The sequence below is a fragment of the Pinus tabuliformis genome, chromosome 6, assembly GCF_031772625.1.
Source record: "Pinus tabuliformis cultivar Carrire ecotype Pingquan chromosome 6, CPIR1, whole genome shotgun sequence".
NCBI lineage: Eukaryota > Viridiplantae > Streptophyta > Pinopsida > Pinales > Pinaceae > Pinus > Pinus tabuliformis.
Window position 1 is genome coordinate 746892707 of NC_142292.1, and position 27106 is coordinate 746919812.

At 42.4% G+C, this 27106-nt stretch overlaps 2 protein-coding genes across 5 annotated transcripts in view; one reads left to right on the forward strand and one right to left on the reverse strand.

Moving 5' to 3' along the window:
* Positions 1 to 18172, reverse strand: part of LOC149260894 (uncharacterized) — a 30860-nt gene extending 12688 nt beyond the window's left edge. The window contains exons 1-2 of the mRNA XM_089434091.1: positions 17717 to 18172; positions 17397 to 17595 (exon numbers count right to left, since the gene is read on the reverse strand). Of these exons, the coding sequence (XP_089290217.1) occupies positions 17397 to 17595; positions 17717 to 18172 (655 nt within the window). The remainder of the gene's footprint in view (positions 1 to 17396; positions 17596 to 17716) is intronic.
* The window catches only part of EMB25 (DEAD/DEAH box helicase), a 404169-nt gene that overhangs the window by 174940 nt on the left and 202123 nt on the right, over positions 1 to 27106 (forward strand). The gene's annotated exons all lie outside the window — the stretch shown is intronic.

Below are 27106 nucleotides of genomic sequence, written 5' to 3' on the forward strand. Positions count from 1 at the left end.
AATCTGGGTACATCAGGTTACCTCTCACACCGGCTAACCTTTCAGAGAAATCTTGGCAACAAGAAATACATTCGAGGGTTTACCTCATTCCCCAAGTCACGACTGATCTAATGAGTGATCTGACTCCCGGAAAACACTACAAAATCCTTGAGCAATCACTGCTTGGGTCAGCGTCTTGCTTCTAGGAGATTGCGTCACCCCTTCTACTAGATCGATTTTCTTGGAATTTCTAAGTCTAATTGTTAGAAAACCTTCATGTACTTTACTGATTTATTCCTACCTACTTGTTCTGTTAATTAACAAGTTATTTACCATGTAAATACTGGAAATAAATACAAGTACATGCTCAACACATTACAGATCATCATCTGAAGGAAACAAAACAAGCACACAAGTGACACCGTTGTTTTTGGACTAATGTCCCCGAAAAAACCCAATGCGGGAAAACGGTGCAACTATCTGAGGGTTTTATTATTATGCAGTTTCTGAATATAATTTGGGTGCCAAAACCGGCTCACCCATCAGAGAATAATCTTAGCAGTAGTACCTCTCTACTCGCAAGCAGATGTTTCGGCTAAAACCCCAGATAATCACTCTAGGCAGCTTCACAACTCCAATCTGCCCCACGAAACCCCAGAGTCAGCCTCTAGGGACAACGTCAACGCTTTCTGTCCCAGCGTTTGCCCAATGTCACTCTGCCTTGGCCTGCGTCAGCCTCTGGAGGCACTGCGTCAGACCTCTGGCCCTCTGTGTCACCCATGCTGGCCCTCTGAGGCACTGCGCAACTCCTGGATGCCTCTGCGTGGGCCCTAGTTGGCTCTGTGTGGCCTCTAGCTAGCTCTGTGTCCCTCTCTCTCAGCTTCTGTGCTGCTTCTCTCGGCACCCTCTCTGCCTCTCTGCTTGTGTATTCATTGCCCCTTGTTGCTGATCACTGATTCTATCTCTCTTAGCAAACCCCACTCTAGAGATTAGAATGACAGATCACTCTGGTGTGTTCTCCAAGTGACCCTCAAGCTTCCTCTTAAACTTTTCTCATTGACAAATCAATGGCCAAGTTTAAGTCCTTAATCAACGACTAAGATTAGATCTAGCTTGATCCATGACTTTTGGACCATTCTAACATTTTTATATTAATTCACATTAATATTTATTTTCCCTAAGGTTTAGACTTAGGGACTCCATTAAAAATATTATTTATTTTAATATCTCCCAAATTGTTTAGAATCTGCCCAAACCCTTTTTGGTTATCGAAGATCTTATGTGCCTTAGCCTCTCCACCAATTTTCGTGGCTAGAGCACATCCAGTACTACCCCAAATAAACACTCCCTTTTAGCGAGGACTGTGCTCTAGTAATACTCCTCACTGAGCATCACCCTGATCATTCGGCATCAGTTCTTGTGCTGATGCTAGGCTTGTTGCCCAAGATCCTCTGCACTGCTGCATCATGTATTGCTACCCATGGCCCTGCCACTGTCACTGCTGCATCTGTACGACAACTTCCTCTACATCCATGCTATTGGCCATGGCCCTGCCACTTCCACTGCTGCATCTGCACTACAACCCCTCTCATCATGCTGCATCGTGCTGCCCATAGCACTGCCACTGCTAATTGTTGCACTGCAACTCAGTTACTGAGAAGTAAGTAACTGATCTCCCAACTCTGACATCTCCGTAAGGCTAGAGACACCCATGATGCTAAAGCTCCCTTTGTCGCAGACAAGTGCTCCCTCTTTGACCTCTGCGTTGCTGCAACTATTCCATTCATCTCGCACCGTTGCACACCTCTTTGTGCCATCTTGCACTGGTGCAACACTCCCGTGCTTCTTGCACTGGTGCAACACTCTCGTGCTTCTTGCACTGCTGCCTCACGCTGTCCTGGGAATCCTGCATTGTAGCTCCTTCTGTCGCTCCATGCGCATCCGCCTCTACCGACATCTGCTAATAATGCTACTCCTCTTCGGGGCTGCCGTAGCAAGGTCTAATCCAAGAGGCTGGGTACCTCGAGGATCTTGCCCCTCATCGCCAATAGTCCATCTCATTGTTGTTAAAAGCGCGCGTGCTTTTTTCCCTAAGCCGATTTAATCGCGCTTTTTATGGGAAAAAAGCGCCTAAAATTTTTTTTGCCGCTTTTTTCGGAAAAAAGCTCGGGGTGTCAGGGCAGCACGATTTTATAATTTTTTTTTTGGTTTTTCATTTGGTCATTTGGATTTTTTCATGCAATTTTTTTTGAAAGAAACAAATAATTTTTGAGTGGGGCAGCTTAATGATCAAGTCTAGGCCCTAGTATGGATATGCTATTCATGGTAATGTTAAATTCTTAAAGTAAAAGTGACATTCTCCTTAATCTTCATTTTCATCCTTTTACTTAAATTTTTAACATTACCATGAAATGACTCAGGATGTTTGAGAGTGGTTCCAGCCTCATTGGATTTCATATGGAGAAAGTAGAATTTTAGATTTCATTTAAAATCCAGCAGACTTATCAGTTTTTCAGGATTTCAGGATTGGGAGATTGTAATGTTTCCAGGTGACACCACCTACTCGGGCTACCCCTGCCACCAGTAGAGGACGTGGTCTACCTCCTATAGCTCCTACTTCTAGTTCTTCAGCTTCTAGAGCACATCAGACTCCACTGCTACCCTAAATCAACAGATTTGCTGGAGGAAGATTGTTGTTCGGGCCTCCCTACTCAAAACCTTGCTTCTCTGACAAAATCTCGGACTTCTAAAGAATACTCTGCACTGCCACTACAATAGACCCTCCTGGCCTACGTCAGCACTACGTGAGCCCTTCCTAGGTTGGGTAGGCCTCTGCGCTACCTCTTTGATGCTACTGCTGCCTCTCTGCAACATACTCTTTGGCTTGGAGCTCCTTTCCGATCCAAATCTCTTCTTCTGCCCCTATCACTGCAACTCATATCACTTGTTCGATTTGCTCAACGAACCTCGTCCCAGAAAAATTGAACTGACTGATCACTTGGTGTATCTCCAACTGACTCTCAAGCCTCCTCTTATACTTTTCCTGTTGATGAATCAATGACCGAGATTAAGTCCCTATTCGACCGCTAAGATTAAAATATACTTGATCCTCATCTCTTAGAAGCTTGTCACCCATTTTTTATTAATAGCCATTAATATTTTTACTTTCCTAAGTTTAGACTTAGGAACCCCATTAAAAATATGAATTATTTTAATAAAACACAAATCGGGTGGAATTTCACCAAACGATTTCTGGGTCTTGGAGATCTCATTTATTCTAGCCCTCCACAAAATTTCGAAGCTAGAGCACATCCGATGCTACCCAAAATCAACACTCCCTCCTAGCGAGGAATGTGTTCTAGCAATACTTTCCAATAGAAGCATCACACTGATCCACGACATCGGTCCTCTATGCTGCTGATGCTTGGCCTGCTGCCCTTCATCTACTGCACTGTAACATTTGTATTGTTGCCCATGACATTGCCACTGTTGAAGTTTCTAAATTTACTTAGTTTATAAACCCTTCATGCACCTCTTCTGATTTATTCCTACCTACTTGTTATTTTTCTTTAACAAGTTATTTACAAAATAAATACTGAAAATAAACACTAGTGGATGCTGAACATATTACAGATCAACAACTAAAGGAAACAAGAACAAACACACCACATGACACCATTATTTTTGGACCAATGTCCCCGGAAAAACCCAATGCGGGAAAATCGGTGCAGCGATCTGAGGGTTTTCTTATTAAGAAATATCAGAGTACAATCTGGGTGCCGAAACTGGCCTACCCAACAGAGAATTTCCTTAGCAGTTATACCTCACAGTTTGAGAGAAATCTCCTGGTTGAAACCCAGGAAAATCCTTCCGGCAGCTCCTTAGCAAAAAACTGCTCTGCAACCCCAGCGTCTGCCCAAACTGGATTGCGTCAGCCCCTATCTGTCTCACGCTGGCCCTGCGTCAGCCCTAGGAGGCCCTGTGTCAGCTCTGGGAGCCTCTGCGTCAGCTGCGTTGACCCCTTTGGTGCTCTGCGTAGCACTTGGCTGCCTCTCCGTGGCCTTGTGTGAGCCCTTGCTGGCTATGCGTTATCCTCCTTGGTTGCTACACTGCTCTCTCGGCACAATCTCTGCCTTCTTTGTTTCTCTGTACTCAATGTCGCTTAGCTGCTCTCCGGATCACTGATTCTATCTCTCTTAACAAACCCCGCTTTAGAGAATAGAATGACTGATCATCTGGTGTCTTCTCCAAGTGACTCTCAAGCCTCCTCTTATACCTTTCTTGTTGACATATCAACGGCCGAGATTAAGTCCCTAATCAACGGCTAAGATCCAAGTCTTTTGGACTATTCTAACACAGATTCATATTAATACACATTAATATTTTATTTTCCCTAAGTTTAGACTTAGGGACTCCATTAAAAATATTAATTATTTTAATATCTCCTGATCTATTTGGAATCTGCGAAAACCCTTTCTGGGTATTGGAGATCTCATGTGCCTTAACCTCTCCACCAAATTTCGTGGCTAGAGCATATCCGATGCTACCCCAAATCAACACTCCCTCTTAGCGAGGACTATGCTCTAACAATACTCCTCACTAAGTATTACTCTGATCATCCGGCATTAGTACCTGCGCTGATGCTAGGCCTTCTTGCCCAACATCCTCTGCACTGGTGCATCCTATACTACTGCCCATCGTTCTGCCACTGCCACTGCCACTGCTGCATCTATACGACAACTCCCTCTGCTTCCGTGTTGCTGCTGGTCCTTTCTCCCAACACTGCATCCGCACTGCACCTCCTCTCATCTTGCTGCATCGTGCTGCCCACTGCTGCACTGTAACTCAGTTACTGAGAAGTAAGTAACTGATCTGCCAATCTGATCTCCCTGTTGGGCTAGAGACACCCACTGATGCTGAAGCTCCCTGCCACTGACAAGTGCTCCCTATCTGACCTCTGCGCTTTTGCAACAACTCCCTGCATCTCACACCATTGCACACCTCTGTGTGCCATTCTGCACTGGTGCAACACTACTGTGTCTCTCACATTGCTGCAGTTGGCTAGCCTTGCGCTGTCTTGGGACTCCTGCACAGTAGCTCTCTCTGCCGCTTCATTCGCATCCGTCTCTACCCACATCGGCCAGTCCTGCTACTCCTTGTCGGGGCTTCCGTAGCAAGGTCTAATCCAAGAGGCTGGGTACCTCAACGATCCCGCCCTTCATCACCTGTAGTCTGCCTGACTACAACTCGATGTCTCCCCAATTCTGCTCAAGTGGTGCGCGTGCACTCATGGCACAATCATCGTCTGTTAAAACTTCCTTCTCTGCCCGTGTTGGCGCTGCCTTAGTCTCGCAAGACTCTCCCTTACTCTTCTTCCTTGGGCACTGGGTCACATAGTGACCCATCTCCATACAGTGGAAGCACTTGATCTTGGAGATTTATTTCTTCTTCCGCTTCTTCTGCTTTCCCTCATATGCTAGGGCCACATCCTCCTCCCCCTGCTTGACCTTGATCCCTCTGCTACTGCTACTGGTCTTCGACTGCCATCTGATCTCTTCCTGGCGAAGAGCTACCCACATCTCGTCCCAAGGTGGGAGAGTCCCTCTGCCCAGGATACTCTGGACAAACCCTTCTCAATCTTCTGAGACAACATTCAAGGCTGTCCTCACCATAAGCTCCTGATCCGGTGTCGCTCCTATAACAGTCAACTGGTGGATCTCATTCAGTCCTCCGAGGAAGGTGTCAACCGATTGACCCTTCTTCATCTGATACGACCTCATCTGATTCTCGAGCAACATTCTTCTCTGCACAGAAGTATGCTGGTACAAGTTCTTGAGAGGCTCCCACATCTCAACTGTCGTTTCCTTCTCGGCTATATGTGGTACCACATCATCCTTGACCACATCAAGGATAATGCACTTGGCCCTCGCCATCGCCTCTTTGTACCTTTCATTTTCATTGGGGTTAATTGGGACAACTATAACCTTCAAGGCAAAGTTCTTGACACGATTCCTGTCAAGCACTGATAAGATTCTGGCCTTCCAGATTGCGAAGTTCGATGCTCCGTCCAGTCTATCCTGGTCTCTTACCCCGTGTAGTGCCATGACGCTCCTCTACTTCCCTCCTAGAAGTTCTCTGTTAGACTCCTGTGAGTCTCTACTTCCCGTCTGGAAGTTCTCTTCTAGATTCCCTCTGATTCCTGATTTTCCTCCTGAAAATCCTTCTGCCGCTTGTTGAGATGTCCCCTACTCTGATCGTCTTGTGTAACTGCACTGCTGATCCAGGTTCCTCGGCTAGAAACCTTCGGTAACAACTCCTCTGGCCCTGCTCTATCAGGTACTGTTCTGATTATAGTACCTCACCAGCTGCACTCTGCGATATTTCTGCAGCCTTCTAGACTCCAACCACTGCCTCTCTATGAATTGCGTCAGCCCCTTTCTGCCCCACGCTGGCTTTGGGTCACCCCAGATGGGTCTACGTCACCCCTGGGAGCCCTGCATCAGTCCTCCAACCCTCTGCGTCAACAACGCTGGCCTCTTTGAGGCTTTGCGTAGTTCCCGGCTTCTTCTGCGTGGCTCTGGCTAGCTCTGCATCACACTTCCTTGGCTTCTGCGGTGCTAGAAACAACTTCTGTCACCTCGGGACAACTGTTTTGCACTGCTATCGCTCCGCTCGGCTGATGTCTTTTAGTCCTCCTGTGATTTGTAATCACGATCTAATACCATGTTGAAGTTTCTAAATTTACTTAGTTTAGAAACCCTTCATGCAACTTTTCTGATTTATTCCTACCTACTTGTTATTTTTCTTTAACAAGTTATTTACGTAGTAAATACTGAAAATAAACCCAGTGCATGCTCAACATATTACAAATCAGCAACTAAAAGAAACAAGAACAAACACATCACATGACACCATTATTTTTGGACCAATGTCCCCGGAAAAACCCAACGCGGGAAAACCGATGGAGCTATCTGAGTATTTTCTTATTAAGCAATATCAGAGTAAAATCTAGGTGCCGAAACTGGCCTACCCAACAGAGAATTTCCTTAGCAGCTATACCTCACAGTTTGAGAGAAATCTCCTGGCTGAAACCTTGGAAAATCCTTCTGGCAGCTCCTTAGCACAAAACTGCTCTGCAACCCCAGCGTCTGCCCAAACTGGACTGCGTCAGCACCTCTCTGTCTCACGTTGGCCCTGCGTCAGCCCCAGGAAGTCCTGTGTCAACCTTTCGAGGCTTGCATCAGCCCCAGGAGGCCCTACGTCAGCTATGGGAGCCTCTACGTCAGCTGCGCTGGCTCCTCTAGTGCTCTGCGCAGCACTTGGCTGCCTCTACGCGAGTCCTTGCTGGCTCTGCATTACCCTCCTTGGCTGCTGCGTTGCTCTCCCGACACAATCTCTATTTCTCTATACTCAATTCCCCTCAGCTGCTTTTCCGATCACTGATTCTATCTGTCTTAGCAAACCCTGCTCTAGAGAATAGAATGACTAATTATCTGGTGTCTTCTCTAAGTGACTCTCAAGCCTCCTCTTATACTTTTCCTATTGACATATCAACGGCTGAGATTAAGTCCATAATCAACAGCTGAGATTAAGTCCATAATCAACAGCTGAGATTAGATCTGGCTTGATCCATGTCTTTTGGACCCTTCTAACACAGATTCATATTAAGATACATTAATATTTTATTTTCCCGAAATTTAAACTTAGGGACTCCATTAAAAATATTAATTATTTTAATATCTCTTGATCTGTTTAGAATCTGCCAAAACCCTTTCTGGGTATTGGAGATCTCATGTGCCCCAACCTCTCCACCAAATTTCGTGCTAGAGCACATCCGATGCTACCCCAAATCAACAACCACTGTCACTGCTACATTTGTATTGCAACTCCCTCGCAAAACGCTGCATCATGCTGCCCATAGCACTGCGACTACTAACTGTTGCAATTCAACTCAGTTGCTGAGAAGTAAGCAAGTCACCCAAAACTGACATGTTGGTCAGTCTGGAGCTGCCGGAAGGATTTTCCAGGGTTTCAGCGAGGAGATTTCTCTCAAACTGTGAGGTATAGCTACTAAGGAAATTCCCTATTGGGTAGGCTAGTTTCGGCACGCAGATTGTACTCTGATATTTCTTAATAAGAAAACCCTCAGATAGCTGCACCGGTTTTCCCGCATTGGGTTTTTTCGGGGACATTGGTCCAAAAATAATGGTGTCATGTGGTGTGTTTGTTCTTGTTTCTTTTAGTTGCTGATATGTAATATGTTGAGCATGCACTGGTGTTTATTTTCAGTATTTACTTTGTAAATAACTTGCTAAAGAAAAATAACAAGTAGGTAGGAATAAATCAGAAAAATTGCACGAAGGGTTTCTAAACAAAGTAAAATTAGAAACTTCAACATGGTATCAGAGTGTGATTGCAGATCATAGGAGGACTAAAAGCCATCAACCGAGCGGATAAATAGCAGCAGAAAACAGTTGTCCCGAGGTGACAAAAGCTCTTTCTAGCAGCGCAGAAGCCAAGAAGTGTGACGCAGAGCTAGCCAGAGCCACCAGAAGAAGTCGAGAGCTGTGCAGAACCTCAGAGAGGCCAACGTTGCTGAGGCAGAGGGCCAGAGGGCTGACGCAGACCCATCTTGGGTGACGCAGAGCCAACGTGAGGTAGAGAGGGGCTGATGCAGTTCACAGAGAGGCAGTTATTCGAGTCTAGAAGGCTTGCAGAAATATTGCAGAGTGGAGCTGGTGAGGTACTGTAGTCAGAACAGTACCTGACAAAGCAGGGCCAGAGGAGTTGTTACCGAGGGTTTCTAGTCAAGGAACCCGGATCAGCAGTGCAGTTGCATAAGATGATCATAGTAGGGGGCATCTCGACAAGCGGCAAAAGGATTTCCAGGAGGGAAATCAGGACTCAGAGGGAGTCCAGAAGAGAACTTCCAAACGGGAAGTAGAGACTCAGAGGAGTCGAACAAAGAACTTCTAGGAGGGAAGTAGAGGAGCGTCATGGCACTACACGGGGTAAGAGACCAGGATAGATTCTATGGTGTATCGAACTTCGCAGTCTGGAAGGCCAGAATCTGATCAGTCCTTGACAGGAATCGTGTTAAGAACTTCTCCTTGAAGGTTATAGCTATCCTAGTTGACCCAAATGATAATGACAAGTACGAAGAGGTGATGGCGAGGGCCAAGTGCATTATTTTTGATGGGGTCAAGGATCATGTGGTACCACATATAGCCGAGAAGGAAACGACAGTTGAGATGTGGGAGGCTCTCAAGAACCTGTACCAGCATACTTCTGTGCAAAGAACGCTGCTTGAGAACCAGATGAGGTCGTAAGATGAAGAAGGGTCAATCGATTGTCACCTTTCGGAGGACTGAATGAGATCCACCAGTTGACTGCTATAGGAGCGACACCAGATCAGGAGCTTATGGTGAGGACAACCCTGAATGCTGTCTCAGAAGATTGGGAAGTGTTTGTGCAGAGTATCCTGGGAGAGGGACTCTCCCACCTTGGGACGAGATGTGGGCAGATCTTCGCCAGAAAGAAATCAGATGGCAGTCGAAAACTGGTAGCAGCAGCAGAGGGATCAAGGTCAAGGAAGAGGAGGAGGATGTGGCCCTAGCATCTGAGGGAAAGTAGGAGAAGCAGAAAAAGAAAGATCTCTCCAAGATCAAGTGCTTTCACTGTGGGGAGATGGGTCATTATGCGACCCAGTGGCCAAGGGAGAAGAGTAAGGGAGAGTCTTCTGAGACTAAGGCAACACCAGCATGGGTAGAGGAGGAAGTTTTGATAAGTGATGATTGTGCCATGAGTGCACACGCACCACTTGAGCGGAAGTGGGGAGACATCGAGCTGTAGTCATATGGACTACAGGCGATGAGGGGCAGGATCCTTGAGGTACCCAGCCTCTTGGATTAGACCTTGCTACGGGAGCCTCGACGAGGAATAGCGGGACTGGGTGGGTGGGTAGAGATGAGTGCGGATGGAGCGACAGAGAGAGCTATAGTGCAGAAGTCCTGAGACAATGCGGAGCTAGCAGGCTCCAACAATGCGAGAAGCACATGGAAGGCAGAGTGAGAGGCGCAATGGTGTGGGATGCAGGGAGTTGTTGCAGTAGTGTAGAGGTCATGGAGGGAGTACTTGTAGGTGGCAGAGGGAGCTTTAGCATTAGTGGGTGTTTCTAGCCCAATAGGGAGGTCAGTTGGGAGATCAGTTACTTACTTCTCAGTAATTGAGTTGCAGTGCAGCGGTGGGCAGCACGATGCAACATGATGAGACTAGGTGAAGTGCAGATGCAGTGTTGGGAGAAAGGACCAGCAACAACACAGATGCAGAGGGAGTTGCAGTGTTGGGAGGAAGGACCAGCAGCAGCACAGATGCAGAGGGAGTTGTCGTACAGATGCAGCAGTGGCAATGGCAGAACCATGGGCAGTAGTACAGGAGGCAGTAGTGCAGAGGATGTTGGGCAGGAAGGCCTAGCATCAGCACAGGTACCGATGCCGGATGATCAGAGTAATACTTAGTGAGGGAGTGTTGATTTGGGGTAGCATTGGATGTGCTCTAGCCACGAAATTTGGTGGAGAGGTTGGGGCATGTGAGATCTCCAATACCCATAAAGGGTTTGGGCAGATTCTAAATAGATCAGGAGATGTTAAAATAATTAATATTTTTAATGGAGTCCCTAAGTCTAAACTTAGGGAAAATAAAATATTAATATGTATTATTATGAATCTGTGTTATAGTGGTCCAAAAGACATGGATCAAACCAGATCTAATCTTAGCTATTGATTAGGGACTTAATCTCGACCGTTGAGATGTCAATAGGAAAAGTATAAGAAGAGGCTTGAGGGTCACTTGGAGAATAGACCAGATGATCAGTCATTCTATTCTCTAGAGCGAGGTTTGCTAAGAGAGATAGAAGCAATGATTGGGAGAGCAGTTGAGGGGCATTGAGTACGGAGAAACAGAGAAGGCTGAGATTATGCTGGGAGAGCAGCACAACAACTAAAGAGGGTGATGCAGAGCCAGCAAGGGCTCATGCAGGGCCACGCAGAGGCAGCCAAGTGCTGTGCAGAGCACTAGAGAGGCTAGCGCAGCTGACGTAGAGGCTCCTAGAGCTGATGCATGGCCTCCTGGGGCTGCCACAGGCCTAGAAGGGCTGACGCAGGGCCAGGGTGAGACAGAGGGGCTGACGCAGTCCAGTTTGGGTAGACGCTAGGGTTGCAAAGCAGTTTTGTGCTGAGGAGCTGCCGGAAGGATTTTTCTGAGGTTTTAGCCAAGAGATTTCTTTCAAACTGTGAGGTATAGCTGCTAAGGAAATTCTCTGTTGGGTAGGCCATTTTCGTCACCCAGATTGTACTCTGATATTGCTTAATAAGAAAACCCTCAGATAGCTGCACCATTTTTCCCGCATTGGGTTTTTCCGGGGACATTGGTCCAAAAATAATGGTGTCATGTAGTGTGTTTGTTCTTGTTTCTTTTAGTTGCTGATCTGTAATATGTTGAGTATACACTGGTGTTTATTTTCAGTATTTACTTTGTAAATAACTTGTTAAAGAAAAATAACAAGTAGGTAGTAATAAATCAGAAAAAGTGCATGAAGGGTTTCTAAACTAAGTAAAATTAGAAACTTCAACACCACATCTCCTTTGCCGTTTCCTTCTCTACTATATGTGGGACCACATGATCCTTGACCCCATCAAGGATGATACACTTTGCCTTAGCCATTTCCACCTCATACCTTTCATTAGCTACTGGGTGAATTGGGATAGCCATCACTCCCAAGGCGAAGCCCTTGATACAATGTCTGTCTAAAATGGACAAGATCCTAGCCTTCCAGACCACAAAGTTGGACGCTCCGTCCAGCCTGTGCTGATCCCTCAGCCCATTCACGACCATCTCGCTGCTTTTCTATCGACTCCTCCGAGTCTCTCTACTTTCCTCTTGGAAGTTCTTGGTTTGACTCCTTCTGAGTCTCTCTACTTCCCGCTTGGAAGTTCTCGGTTCGACTCCTCCGAGTCTATCTACTTCTTGTTTGGAAGTTCTCTTCTGGACTCCCTCTAAGTCTTGATTTCCCTCCTAGAAATCCTTTTGCCAACTGTTAACTTGCTCCTCTCCGATCGTCAGTGCAACTGCAACACTGATCCAAATTCTTTGGTTAGAAATCCACCTCGGCAGCAAGTCCCTCTACCTTGGTCTTGCCTTGTTAGGTACTATTCTAACAATAGTACCCCACCAGCTTCGCTCCCGCACACTGCCCACAGCTTCCTTCACCCCAACAACTGAAGGATTGAACCTCTTGGCTCTGCGCAATCCCGTCACCAGCAAATCATCTCCCTCAGCCAACTGCGTCAGCCCTCCTGGCCTCTGTGTGGCTCTGCATGAGCGTCTGTCTACCCTCCTCAGCCTTTGCGCTGGCTTCTCTCTGGCCTAGACTTATGACGCAGTCCCTCTACGTCAACCCTTCCTCTGTTGCTTCTGCAAGGATCATCTACTCTCACTCGGGACAGCTAATTTTGCTGCAAATGCTCTCCTCAGCTAATGCCTTCAGTTCTCCTGTGATCTGCAACCACCCTCCGATACCATGTTGAATTTTCTAATTCTATCCGTTAGAAAATTAATCTGTATTATGCTGGTTTATTTCTTCTACTTGTTTAAATTCGAACAAATTATTTAATACATTTAAATACCGAAATAAACACAATACAGTCACAACATCTGCAGATCATCAATTGAAAGAAAACAAGCACACAAGTGACACCGTTATTTTTGGACAAATGCCCTTGGAAAAACCCAATGCGGGGAAACCGGTGCAACTATTTAGAGGTTTATATTATTATGCAATCTATTTGAGTACAAATGGGTGCCTAACCGGCTCACCCGACAGAGAAAAAATACACGGTAGTAATACCTCTATATTCAGAAAACCTTTCCCATGAAACCCTCCCTGGCACAACTGGAGCTCAATGCTGCCCCTTTTGGCCTCTGCGTCAGCCTCTTGCTGACCTGTGTTAGCCCTAGGACCCTCTGCGTCAGCCCTCTGAGGCACTGCCCAGCGTTTGGGACCCTTTGCATCACTCCCGCAGCCTTTGCGTGGATGACGTAGTCCCTCTGGCCTCTGCGTTGTCTCTGCTGGGCTTTGCGTAGCCTGGATTGGCTGCTGCTCTTTCTTTCTCTGCTTCTGCGTTGGTCTTTTAATATTGTCTTTGCCTCTCTGCCTCGTACTCACTGCCCCTCGCTGCTGATTACTGATTCAACTTTGCTTAGCAACCTCGCTCTAGCAAAATGAATGATTGATCATTCTGGTGTATCTTCCAACTAACCCTCAAGCCTCTTCTTATACTTTTCTCGTTGGTCCTTTAGCAACCAAGATTAAATCTCTAATCAACGGCTAAGATTAGATTTGGCTTGATCCATGACTTTTGGAACCTTCTAACCCAATTTTATATTAATACCCATTAATATTTTATTTTTCCTAAGTTTAGACTTAGGAACTCCATTAAAAATATTAATTATTTTAATATCTCCGAAATCAGGTACAATCTGTCCAAACCATTTCTGGGTCTTGGAGATCTCACACGCTTTAGGTTCTCCACCAATTTTCATGGCTAGAGCACATCCAATGCTACCCCAAATCAACATCACTTTCCTCCTTAGTTCATCATGTCATTCATTTCTTCATGGAAAGTGGTCTTCTTCATATCTGGAACCTTCGTCATATGACTACTTCTTTCTCATCATGCTTCTTCCATTCATCACATGAATGCTAGTTGTACTTGTAAGTAGCCCTGCATGAACTTATCCAGATATTATTCAAGAAACATATCATTAAATCAAATCGTACCTTACTAGATGGCTCTTCATCATGACATCTTTCTGTAGGTATCAACATCCTGCATATATGTTGACACATCTCCCAAAGATATCCATTGTCAAGGGTCTTCATCTTTTCCATCAGAGTCTTCATATCTTTCCGGGAGATTTTCTAGTCAAGTCTTCTTGATCTTTTAGATGTTGATTACCTTCATCAGGGTTGCTTATCTCACGATCTCTTCCTTCCTCACACATTCCATTTCCAGTAGCTTTCAATCAGAGTTTCTTCATTGTAGTCAACCACCTCATACTTCATATGAGGACATATTATGTTGATTTCATCTAGTGGGACTTATGCCTTCCTGCATTCTTTCAGAGGAGGAGATCCTTTTTCTCTTGATCATGCTTCTTAAGATAGAAGTAATGATCCATGTTACCTACAACCATATGACATGACATTATAATATTAAACACAAGCATACATACCTTATTTTACCTTTATGTCATCTAGGCTTCTTTCAGCAACTTCCTTGATTGAAGTGTCTCCAACCCGTTGATTTGCTTCTTTTCTTATGTCATCATAACATCATCCATGAGTTCCACAAGTTGGAGTTCTTGATGAAACACTTGCTTCCTCTCTAGATTGGTGAACCCTTCAATGAGGATTCCATCAGAGAATCTTGAGGATCTTGTATATCCCCAACTGGCAGATGTTTCCTTTTTGACTTGATGTATGATGAGCCTTGTCCTAGATGACTCCTTCCTTTCCTTCAATGTCCACTGAGGTTCTCAAGAGCTATATCCTTCATGTTTGTTTGCCATGGATTTTGTCCTCCACGATTCCCATGGTGATGTCACGAGCTCTTGTTTCTAATGCTTCCATGATGCCACGATGCATCTTATTATCATTGTCATATCTATAACAGAAGCTTATGATAGGACCCTTTTGTGAGGGATACTATCCCAATCATAGTAGAGATTTGTTACTCCCAATTATGAGCTTCCTATTCTGCCTTGTTTGAGGACCAAACTTCCCTTTCCTTTTTGCACATGATTTAGTCCTTTACCCTTCAATACTCTTGCCATCAAATTGTCTTTCTCTATTTGGCATAGAGACCATAAGTTGTTGAATGAGGTAACCATCTTATCCCATGGATATTTGTTACCTTGATTATCTGTTAGTGCATTATAGAGCAATGATGGTTATCTTCCTTCCTAGATTTTGTAGATGAGACCTTATGAAGATATGCTACATCCTTTGATACCCTTTACTTTTATGTAGATCAGATTTCATGTGATCTTCTTCATTGCACCTTCAAAGACTAAGTTTATCATATACATCTTTGTGATGTCTCCTTTCTTGCTACATAGGGATGAGAGAACCTTAAGAGTTTCCTCCCATGAATTTAAAGGATACCTTTTTCCTTGGTATGTTTTTTTGACTTCTCTTATCTATGAGGATTATGACAATTCTCCTTATTCCCTGCAAGGACCTTTGATGACCCATCCAACCTATAGATCTCCTTGCAATCATGAAGTCATTTAACCAAACGTGATTATAAAATGAAAGATACTTACTTGGCAAGTGAATATGAACTCTTCCACTTGATCACTTTGATGATGGTTGAAGTAGATGCATTGATGCTTCCTCCGGAGGAGATCCTTGATGTAATGGTATGAAGCTTGCCTTCTTGCCTTCAAGTTACTTCAACTTATACATTTGATTCTTATGATTAACAAACTGTTGATGAACTTGAGATGGCGCTGTCTTGCTATCACATAAGTGGATTGTGGAACCTTGTAGTATTCAACATTGTGCAGAACCATAGAGTCTTGATGTTGCTTGCCATGATGATCATTTTATAGTATTGAGACCCATCAACGTACACCTTCATTCTATATTGAGATCACTGTGGTATGACATAGACTTAAGACCGTGATAGGCATCAAAACCGTTGCCATGAACTCGAGTTCTGAGTACTTGTGATCTAACATTGAAACTTCATTCTTTGACTGAGATTACTTAATCCTATTGTGGCACCGAGATCTCAATAGCATAGCACCGAGACTGTGGGTAGTATAGACTGTTGAAGGCTGTCTCCTTGATTATATAGACAAAAGCCTTTGCTGTTGTAGACTGCTGTTGTAGACTAATCCTTTATTCTTAACAAAGCTATTGCTTTGATGCCCTTCTTGAAGACTGATCCTTGTATGTCTCTTTTGCTGCCCTTCCTTTGACTTCAACACCTTAGCTCTGATACCATGTTGAAGAATCTAGGGCAAATGTAGTTAATGTGATTCTTCTTAGCATGATAACTATTTGTGAGGTATTTTAACTTTTGCTTATTAGCACAATCTTCTCTTGATATCATTAGTGTGTGTATTTCTTGCTTCATCAAACAGTTACTAAAATACAAGAGACAAGGGCACAAGATGTTGGCTTTCTGCCAGGGCCAAAACCTCTCCCTCTTGGAGAGGAAAACTCGCAAAAAATTCTTCTTATAGGGATTCCAATTGACGAATACCAACACCATGACCCTAGACCTATCATGCCACTCCAAGACCAAGACAACAATCCTCTTCTTTGTCACCGCTGAGATCATCATCGTTGCTGGTTCATCATTGATCCATCTTGACTGAGATCATTGCTGCACACTGAGATCATCTCTACCACCATTACTATTGCACCTTGCTGCACTACCACGGAGATCTTCATTACTGCTGTGTCCTCACCGAGATCTTCTCCACAACAAAGAGATTTGAGATATGTAGTAGAGCTTTACTTAGATTCACTGAGACAGTGATCTTCTCTATTAAGGTCTTGAATGTAGTTATACTGAGATCATTATTGCATCTGTTATGACTGCTTCTGGACCAAGACAAAGTATCGCTTCAGAATCCTTCTCTTCACACATATGCCGAGATAGTGAGGCTGCTTCACTGTGTTAGTAGGCCAAGACTGTGACCATTATTGAGACCTTCATTACTATTGCTATCCTTGTACCGAGATTATGATTGTAGGTATGTTGAGATTGTAATACCGAGGAGTATTAGATTCAATGTTGCACGAAGCGGGAGCGAAGCGGAAGCGTTTTTTGGAAGCGGGGACGCCGAAGCGTCATTTTCCAAAAATCTAGGAAGCGAAGCGTCCGCGGAAGCGTCTGCTATATATATATATTTATATTTTTTTGCATTTATACTCAAAACAAACATCCCAAATACCAATTTAATTGTAGAAGACATGAAAACATGCATATTTTTGCATAAATCAAGATAGATATGGCATCCATGATTCCATTGTAGTTACTAGTATGTACAACAATCATCTATATTCTAGCTATTACAAACATACATCAAATTTTTAAGCATATTATAAAACATAAAACATTGAAGCATATTATAAAACATAAAACATAGAGCATATTATGATTTATCTAGCAAGTGAGCAACTGTCAACATTTGTCATGTCCAAAATTCAAATAATAATGTTTACAAGATATGTCACTTGGTCACCGCCAAGCCAAAAAGGTTCAAAATTCAAATTCACAAGTCTACAAGTCTAATGAGTAATCTATGACAAAAAGTAGTAGATTGTGAATATATCTACTAACCTCTCCTCCTTCCATCACGAATAGAACGTGGTGGCGGGCCTCCACGTGGTGGCAATGAAGAAGATGGTGCCTGTGGAAGTCGTGGCACTGAAACTGATGAAGAAGAACCCCCTGCTATTGGTGTTGAACCATGGAACCTAGGAACCAAGGGACCAGATGGGGGTGGGGGTGGTGGCATATCAACACGGTCATCATCATCCTAGAATCGCTCAAAAAATTCATGCAAAAAAAAAACACTAGTTAACAAAAAAATTAAAAACATGAATTAGAGAAATGCTTTATAAGGGAAAATTGGAAAATTCATACCACAATGGACATACCTGGATAAGAGCATCCTCTAATTGCTCTAGTCGCAACACTCCATCCTCCAAATTGGGCTCCTCTGGATTCTTGTCCCAAATCAACAAGTCTTTATTAGACTTTGCATCTTCACAGTAATGGGACAACAATCGCAAGTTGTAATGAACATAAACCAAGCTCTCTGCCCGGTCTAAACTCAACCTGTTCCTTTTAACACTGTGGATGAAAGAATAAGAGCTCCAACACCTCTCTGCAGAAGAAGTGTTTACCACCTGTGATAGCACCCGCAATGCCAAACTCTGTAGAAGTGGAGTACCCCCTCCATGCATGTTCCACCACTCAAGAGCAGAAAAAGTCTCTCGATCTTTAATTGCATGCATGCTCCCAAATGGACCAGTGTTGAGCGTATAGTTGCTCACCTGTCTCCGTACCAATGCAGCCTCCTCATCAGAGATTAATTTACTCAATGCAGCCATATATTTATTGTGAACCTCTTGATCTTGGTGTGGTTTTCTCCTGCTTCCCCCCCCAGGTGCTGGTGTTGAAAGCCATGATGGATGATAGTATTTAGGTGTCAAAACATATGCTAATGCATGCGATGGAACATTTAGCATTTCCCATCGGTTTTCCACCTCTACACGAATATAATTGTACAAGGTGGTATCTCTAGGCTCAACAATGTCTTTAATCTGCCCCAACATGCTATCCATTTGCTCATACACCTCCCCAATTACTGGTCGATCTGAATCTGCAAACTTGATCATGTAATAAATTGGTTTGGTGAATTGCAAAACATATTTAACCTGTCCCCAAAAGTAACTGTCAAGAACAATGTCCTTGACTGCATTAGCACCATCTATGTCAGTGTTAATTTCATCCCATGTTTCAGCACACACCAGATTAGTTAAAGCTTGTCTCACCTTCACTAGCCGCCTAAAGGTGAGGTAATAACTAGCAAATCTTGTCTTTGCAATTTTAAGCAATTGCAACTTGGAGTAAGTGCCATAGAAGTAGTTTACCCTTGTATGCCCTGTGATGAATTTAATGAGCTGCTTCCCTTTCCTGTAAACCTCAGCAATCCACCCACATTCTTTGTGTTTCACAATATCATGCATCAAAAGGTTCAATGTGTGAACCAGGCACCCAGACCAAAAGATGTGTGGATGAGTACGCTCAATAATTTTTCTTGCTGCCTTACAATTTGCTGCATTATCTGTGATCACTTGAACACATTATTCGGACCAACATCTCTGATTGATTTCAATAGTAGATCTGCAATGTTTTGTGCAGATGCAGTGATGGAGGAGGGGTCATGACATGCAATAAATACTACACCACTAGAAGAAACACCAAGAACATTTATCAAATGTTGGTTTCTAATATTTGTCCACCCATCTGATACAATGGATACCCCAAAATCTACCCACTCATTTGTAAAACGTGTCAAAGCTCTTTGAACCTTAGCTTTTTCTCTTTCTAATAACACTGTTCTAGCTTTCTCATAGTTGGGGGCCTTGTATCCTTTTGGGGCTTCATTGATGGCCTTTACCATTTCATGCCAATAGGGAGAGCGAAGCACATTGAATGGTACACCGCAAGCACAAAGAAAACGGACTATCTTTCCATCCACATCATCCCTCCCAGCAACATTGAGGAAATCCCCTATTGTTCTTCTACCTCCAGAGCTTGCAGAAGTACCATGAGGAGATGAGCAACTACCAAATTTAGAGGTTGCACTTGATTCAGAATGAGTTTTTTGTTTCTTGTTTTTTTGTTGTGCAGCCATCTCTATTTGGATGTATTTTCTTCTTTCTTCAGTTGAAATGTTTGGGCAAATTTGTACCCCCACAGAACCCTTTTTTTCATCACTCTCCAGCACCCCACAAAGATGCCTCCTCAGACGGGTATATGAACCACAATATGGTTTTCCTCCATGACAACCATGAGGGCACACAAATTTGTAAGATCCACGACCCTTTCCCCCATCAAGTTTGGTCACATAGTTCCACAAGGGTGTTGATGTAGCTTTCCCATCTTGTGTTTCAGTGTCCCCTTCAAGTTCATCCCCTTCCTCTTCAAACCCTTCCTCCTCATCATACATTGGGTCACTACTATTAGGACTATTGTCGCGCAGATTGGCACGACAACGATCGGACCGGGGGCTGTCACTCTGATCCCCGATCCCTCCGTTTAAGCCTGTCTCCCGCGGCTAAGGGGGGTAGACCCTGCGAGATAGTGAAGACCAACTGCCAAACAGTTGGGTGGGAGACACGATATGATAAGCACTAGATGGATTTAGCGATTTAATAGACCAGTGCCTTGTGGAGTTAATGTTTAAATGATTACCTTTTAAATGATATAGAAACATGGACCATGAACAGTAACCATCTATCATCAGCTAAATCACATGACCAAAATGATATCCAGCAATTGAAAACTTCGAAAAAGATAAATGCTTAAAACCACCACGAGAATTGTAAATTATTAACCAGATATCATATTTCGTATCTCAAACTTGAAAATTTAGCATCTCAGCATAAAACATAAAACGCGAAAGCTCCTGAGACTTGCAAAAAATAATTTTCCACAAAATTTTTATTTTTTCAAAATTTTTTTAAATCTTTTTTCAGTTTTTTATTTTTAATATTATGAAAAAAAAAATTAAAAAAAATCTAAAAAAATTTAAAATTTAAAATCTATTTAAAGCTAAATTAAACTAAACTTAAACTAAACCAAAATAAAATAAGTCCCCCTTTTTATTTTATTATTATTTTTTTTTTAACCAAAACTAAAAAAACAAAATTTAAATCTAATTAAAAATCTCATTAAAATCTAATAAGTAAATTATCCAAATATATATAAACCTAAACTATAATCTAAATAACTGAATCAAAATCCTAAAAAAAAAACTAAAATCGAAACCTAACTAAAATTTACATCAGAATCTAATTAAATTTAAAACTAAAACATAAAAATCTAAAAATTCTAAACTAAACTAAAAAAAAATCAAATTTAAATCTAAATTTAAAAGAAAAACAAATCTACGCTAGCGTTTTTGTTTTATATTCAAAATACAAAAAAAAAATCTAGAGTAAACGAGACCAAACGAAAACAAAGAAATGAGACGTGAAGGTTATTACACGATGGCAAAATCGAAACAGCCGCAGACATATAAAAAAAATTTACCTTGCTCGGTGATGGATATCGCGATTTCCAGCTCTCGACGCGGGGTTTTCAAGCATGAACGCCTACCTTGCCTCAATCGATGGTGATGCAGGTCGATCGGACGATTTTAGATGGCGGATTGAAGTTTACCTGACGCTTGTGTTGCTGGACGGTTGAAGTGAACGTGGGTGCCGTATCAATACGTTGTAATGTATTTGCTGAACCCCTGGCGAATGTTCCAGAACTCATAGCTGTCACGCATCGTACGAATCGAGAGCCACCATCGACAGATTTTGGAGTTAAGCCACTGTTTGTCGGCGTGAGGGAATACTGGGCACGTAAAAGATGAATCGGGACTTCTGCAGGTGACGGCGTGGGAATGTAGATCGACAGCAGGCAGAGGAGTCATGCACTATGGCAGAAACTGAGTAGGTATACTGTGGATGGAGATAGGACGACAGATCTTGCTGCAGGCTGGAAGAATGAAGCCACAGGATTTCTGGAGCTTATTTCACTCTGGCCACCGGATATTTAAAGTGCTGAAATGATGAAGCTAAACACAGCTTGATGAATGCCAAGGGTCGAATGAGGGCTCAGGCAAACCGGCTCGCTGAGAAAATTCGTTGAACAAACCTGCATTGCATCATTTTTATGATATGCCAGGGCACTTACAGGTCGGCGGAAACGCAGATGGAATAGCACGCAGGATGAAAAGTTTTGCAGGTTCTGGCCTTCCTCTGCTGACAGCTTTAGCACAGAAGTTGCTCAGCCGGCATACCGATAAATAGATCGCCCAGTAACGCTCGATGTTGTAGCTGAAATCCAAAGAAATATAGCCACTGATTTTCCAGAAAATGTTTTTTCTTGTGGCGGCAGACAGAAGACAGATTGCATGTACTTGAAAGCTACAGAAAAACCTCTGCCCCTGAAAAGATAACCTTGTATCTGCAATGGACAGAATCACCCAAGAAATGATATACACCTTAAACAAAAACTGAAAACCCTAAATAAAACTGAATAGAGCAAACAAATTTGAAACCCTAGAACAACAGACTAATGTACAAACTTGGCCCCTTAACAGCCAGATTTAGCCATAAATACAGAAACATTTTCAGATTATTAGAAATTTGAACTTTACTGTGAACATAAAGAAAATCTCTCATGTAAAACAGGAAATAAACTTTGAATGATTAACCCAGGGAACAATCAGCTGGGCTCTGCACAGAAAAGCCTGTGGGAGTCGGCTGGTTCAGCCCAGAACTTCCCCAAACGCCCACAAATATCCTTCACTAAAAAGTTTCCCTGCACATCTCAAGCAACCATCAGCACAGAGAGAAAGAATGCTGCTAGATCTCAGAAAATAATGGAGATACCTGCCATTATTTCAGAAACCCTAGCAGCCCTCAAACCCTAGCAGGTGAACAAGATACCTGTGCTCACACTACTCTAAAAACAAGCTATGATTAATGGCTGAAAAACTGAAAAATGCAGAAAATTAAAGATCTCACAACATTTCCAGAGAGTAACACCAACACGATTTGGACCCCAAAGTCTTTTTATTAACCCAAAAATCAGATTACAAGAGAGCTTTTCAGTACAGACTCACGGATCAGATGCCTTGAAATGACCCCCTAAGACCCTATATAAAGGAAATGATCCTAACGGCTAGTTCGAGTGATCCATGTAGAAATGATCTTGACCGTTGATGAGGATCAAGACATCTCTTGATCTCATCCGTCGATTTATTAACTTAAAATATTATTATTTTATTAGTTAGGGTTTTTGCTTCATTTTTTAATTTTTTTATTATTTTTTAATTTTAATTCATTTTTTAATTTTTAATTCATTTAACATGGATCACTGAACTAAGCTTTCGGAAACATCACCTAGGACCTAGGACTTAGGACTCATGAGGGGATTTAAAACATTTCTCGACCCTCAGGACACATTACATCATGACTTTTACAATTTACATCTCAAGGGGACAAGCCCACTTAATACAGACCCTCATAAATCACCCAACTCTGCGACACCACGATAATCTAGCAGATCAACACACTAGGATTCTCCTAAAGTTCTAATGACAAAATCAATCCCGGCTTTGGGGTCAGGTTTGAAGGAAAACTCTGCCGATCCGTGGATCGGTAAGACGAAAAACCTTCCGGGACGAAGATTATCATTAGAAAGTTAGGTCCACCTAGGCAAAATACATACATGACTCATGTCTGCTAAGATTATTTACAATTAATACATGCAGACTGGGTTTACAATCAAAAAGATCAAGCTGCTGCTGATGGCAGGATGGCACGAACATGCTGATCAGGTGCTGCTTCTTTCTGTCAAGAAAAATGGGGTGCACTGCATGGGTAGTTGACCAGTAGAGGTCAACAAGGACCATCACCAATGTCCTCTTCTGTTTCTTCCCTTCTATTCCTCACCCTTGCCATCATTAAAACCAAGAGTGGAATGATACATAGAAGCCAAAAGAACACCATCTTGGAATATGGATATAGGTGGTGGACAACGACAACCTGTAAATAAAGGAGCAAGTAGAAACAATGGGAAAGAGTAGGAGAGGGAGGAGAAAAATACAAATTTTTTTTCAAAAAAACAAGGGAGTTTGGGGTTTGAACTTACCTCTTTAGCTCTTGTAGATGAAGTCCTCCAAGCTCTTGCTCCAAGCTCCTCCTCCTTCTCCTAGCTCCTCCTTCTTCACTCCTCCAAGCTCTCCTCTCTTCTCCTCTCCTTTCCTCTCTTCTCTTCTCCTCTCCTCTCTTCTCTTCTCCAACTCTCATAAACTCAAAGTGAGAAAATGAGGAATGAATGGGGGCTTTATTCTTTTCATTCCTCACCTTAACCTCACTCTAACCTCACCCTAACGCACCCCTTAAGGTTGAGTGAACATAACTTAAAAAAAAAATTAAAAAAAATGTGTTTTTCTCCCTTGGGCGCGCCCCTTTCCGCCGAAGCGTACGGAAGCATGCGTGAAGCGCACGCTTCCTGCTCCGAAGCGCCACGCTTCGGCGGCCCGAAGCGCCGTACGAAGCGCGCTTCGGAGCCGACGCTTCGGAAATTCCAGGAAGCGCTAAAAATTTCACGAAGCGCGCTTCCAAAATTCCGAAGCGCGCTTCGTACGGCGCGTCCTAGGCGCTTCCGTACGGGGCGCGCTTCGGAGCTTCGATCTGGGGGGGGGGGGGGCGCTTCGTGCAACGCTGATTAGATTGCAATTTTCCTCACTGTAATTGCCTATGAAATTGCAGAGGCATCCGAGAACCTTCCTGCACCCATCCGAAGTTGTGCCATCCGAGATCCTGCACCTCCTGTACCCATCCGAAATTACAGATTGTCTGAGATTCTTGGTTTCCTGTGGTGTCCTCAACAGGGTATATATAGTGGTTCTGCCTCCATAAATAAGCTGACATGTCACAGTGAACTGTTGTGTCTCCACATATGAGCCGACTTATCATTTAAATATATTTTGAGGTGACATGACTGTCTTCTTCATTGTTTAGCTTGCAGACTTCTTCTTGTGCTTGTCTTCGAGGGCTCTTCTATACTTGTATACATTACACATAGGCTCAAGAAGAGCTCCTTATACATGTCTTTGACTCTTTGACTTTCCTAGACCTGTGAAATGAACAAGAAACTCATTCTTTTAAATTACAAAAATAATATTTCTTTTTCTTGGCAAGTACAAAGATCAAAATTACATTTGTAAACACCGAACCTAGTTACACTTTCTTCAACAGGGTTTTCCCCCTTGTGGGGGTTGCCTTGTCTTGGAGCCTAATTTTTGTGTCTCTTGTCTTTTTTCTTTTCTTGAAAGATTGAACATTTGTATAATTGCTTGATGAGGAACACTTAAGAAGTAACAAGAAGATATTAAACATTCACAAGTAATTATCAAGATAAAAAAATCAAGCCTAACCTCATTACACTAGATTTCTCAACACACAGACACGAAGCCATTACAACAATATTTCTCATCATCATGTCACTTGCAGGGATTTGAACCTGGGTGGAAACCATAACAACCATTCTGCCCAACCACCTGAGATAACCCCAATTGACATACTAAACATAAATATATAATAATAATAATAATAATAATAATAATAATAAAAGGCACATTTTAACTAATAAACATGACCTAACTAAAACACATGATCATTCAACCATTGTGGCTAGTCAATGTGTATATATATTATATACCATCATGTAGGCCATTGTAAGTCATCATTCATTCATATCTTATTCAATTATTTACATATTATTTATCCCTTATGGTTTTTGACCTATTATCCTTCTTATTTTGGATATTCCTCAGTAAATGAAAATTTGTTCATTTCATATAAGGGTGGGACTAGAGATCCACCTTGATGTTTGCTTGCCTATGAGCCGTTTCTTCAATGCAAGTTCCAATTAACAGCTATGGAGCCTGCATAATAAGCATAAATTACAGCTATCCAATGAGCTATCTTTTATATATCTTGACCTGATGTTGACATTCCTTGACTCCCAGTTATCATGTCTTTCCTATTGAGCAGAAAATTTTGTATGTTCAATCCTAGGAATTTCTAAATCGGTATTTTCTACATATATTAACATCTTTTTCTCTGTCACTTTCTTAAAATCATATTGATCCTGTATTTTATAGCTTTGTTTTGCGTACTATTTCATATTGCCCTTTGTACTAAAGATATGATTTACTTTTTTTATCATTGAGATGGGTACGTTATTCTATTCCTAGAGATATCCTTGGCCAAGAGTGGAGTATCTGAAATTTGCTTTTATAGCTGAAATGCAATTTACAAATGTGCCACCAAGAATCAATGTGGATTTTTGTCGGCACCAATATAATTTTCTGGTTCATAAGATTATGATATGATAAAAGATGTTGGCTTTGTTGTGAAATACGCATGATTTATATCAGAGCTTATTACTACCATAACCGGTATCTCATTTTTATGTGAGATGACACATAAGTTCCTGAGTGCAATGTTAAATAATATTTAGTTGTGATGACAGAGAGTGTAGAAACATGCGTTTATGGAAAGATGAAAACTTGCAAGGTTTTTTTTATTAATCCAGCACTTCTTGTTGAAATTTCAATAGATGATATAATTTCTTATCATGGTAATTACTTGTGACTGATATGCATTCTTTTCTTTGTATTTGTTTTAATTATGTCAACTCACAGCCACACATTAGCAAAATATAGAGAACATAATGCATAAGAGACAAGAGACACCAGAAATTAGGCTCCAAGCTAGGGCAAAATCCCACAGGGGGAAAACCCAACAACAATCCTTCTCTTATAGAATCGGATCAAAATGACCCAAGACCAAGACCAGAACTGCCACCAAATTTCCGAAGTCCAGCCCTCTTCCAAGTCACCTCCACATGCAAAGTCAACATAAGTCAAACTGTCACTTTCCTGAAATTTTGGACCTCTCCGAAATCTCGCTCTTGAAATTTTGGACTTGTAATGAGCTCTGAAATTCATCCTTCTTTCACAGCAATTCCTCCACTTGTGCGAGTTCTTTCTCTCCTACTTTTTTGTCCTTTTTTTCCAATAGTTAGGTGCAAAAGATATGTATGATGATGATGAATGACTGTCCTCCAAAATGATCGAACTGTCCTCTATATATATCTGTCCAGGAGGTCGAATAGGTGATTCTTGGAAGCCCACACTGACTTGTTCCCAAGGAGGGCCGAGTTGTACATTTTGGTGGATTTTGACTCAATAAAAATTCAAAATTCTTTTTCTTACAAATGTCCAAATGGGACATGACTCAAATACATTTTCTTTGACCCAAAATAACTTCCTTTTGACTCTATTTAACTCTTATAGGCATGAATAATATGCTTTGACAAAAAATAAATAATAATAATAAATGTCAATGATAAAAGTTACATTTTATTACATTATAAGACTGACACTAGTTACATTTTTCAACACTACTGACATGTAGCTTGTAGTATAATGTTTGAGCTACACATAAGCATGTGATCTAAATAGTTTGGTAATACATTCTCCAGGTTTCAACCTTTTCTGTCTATTCTCTGCCTACTTATGTTCATAAGTAGCCTTTTATGAGGTTGCATCTTAGCTTACGCTTCTGGGTATTTCTCTAATGCAGTGGTTTATTTTATGTTACTTTATCATTTAACCTGTAGGAGTTGCTTTGGCATTCCCACAGTTTGCCACCACTAGAGTGTACTTTGAATCCCTTCGACCTACT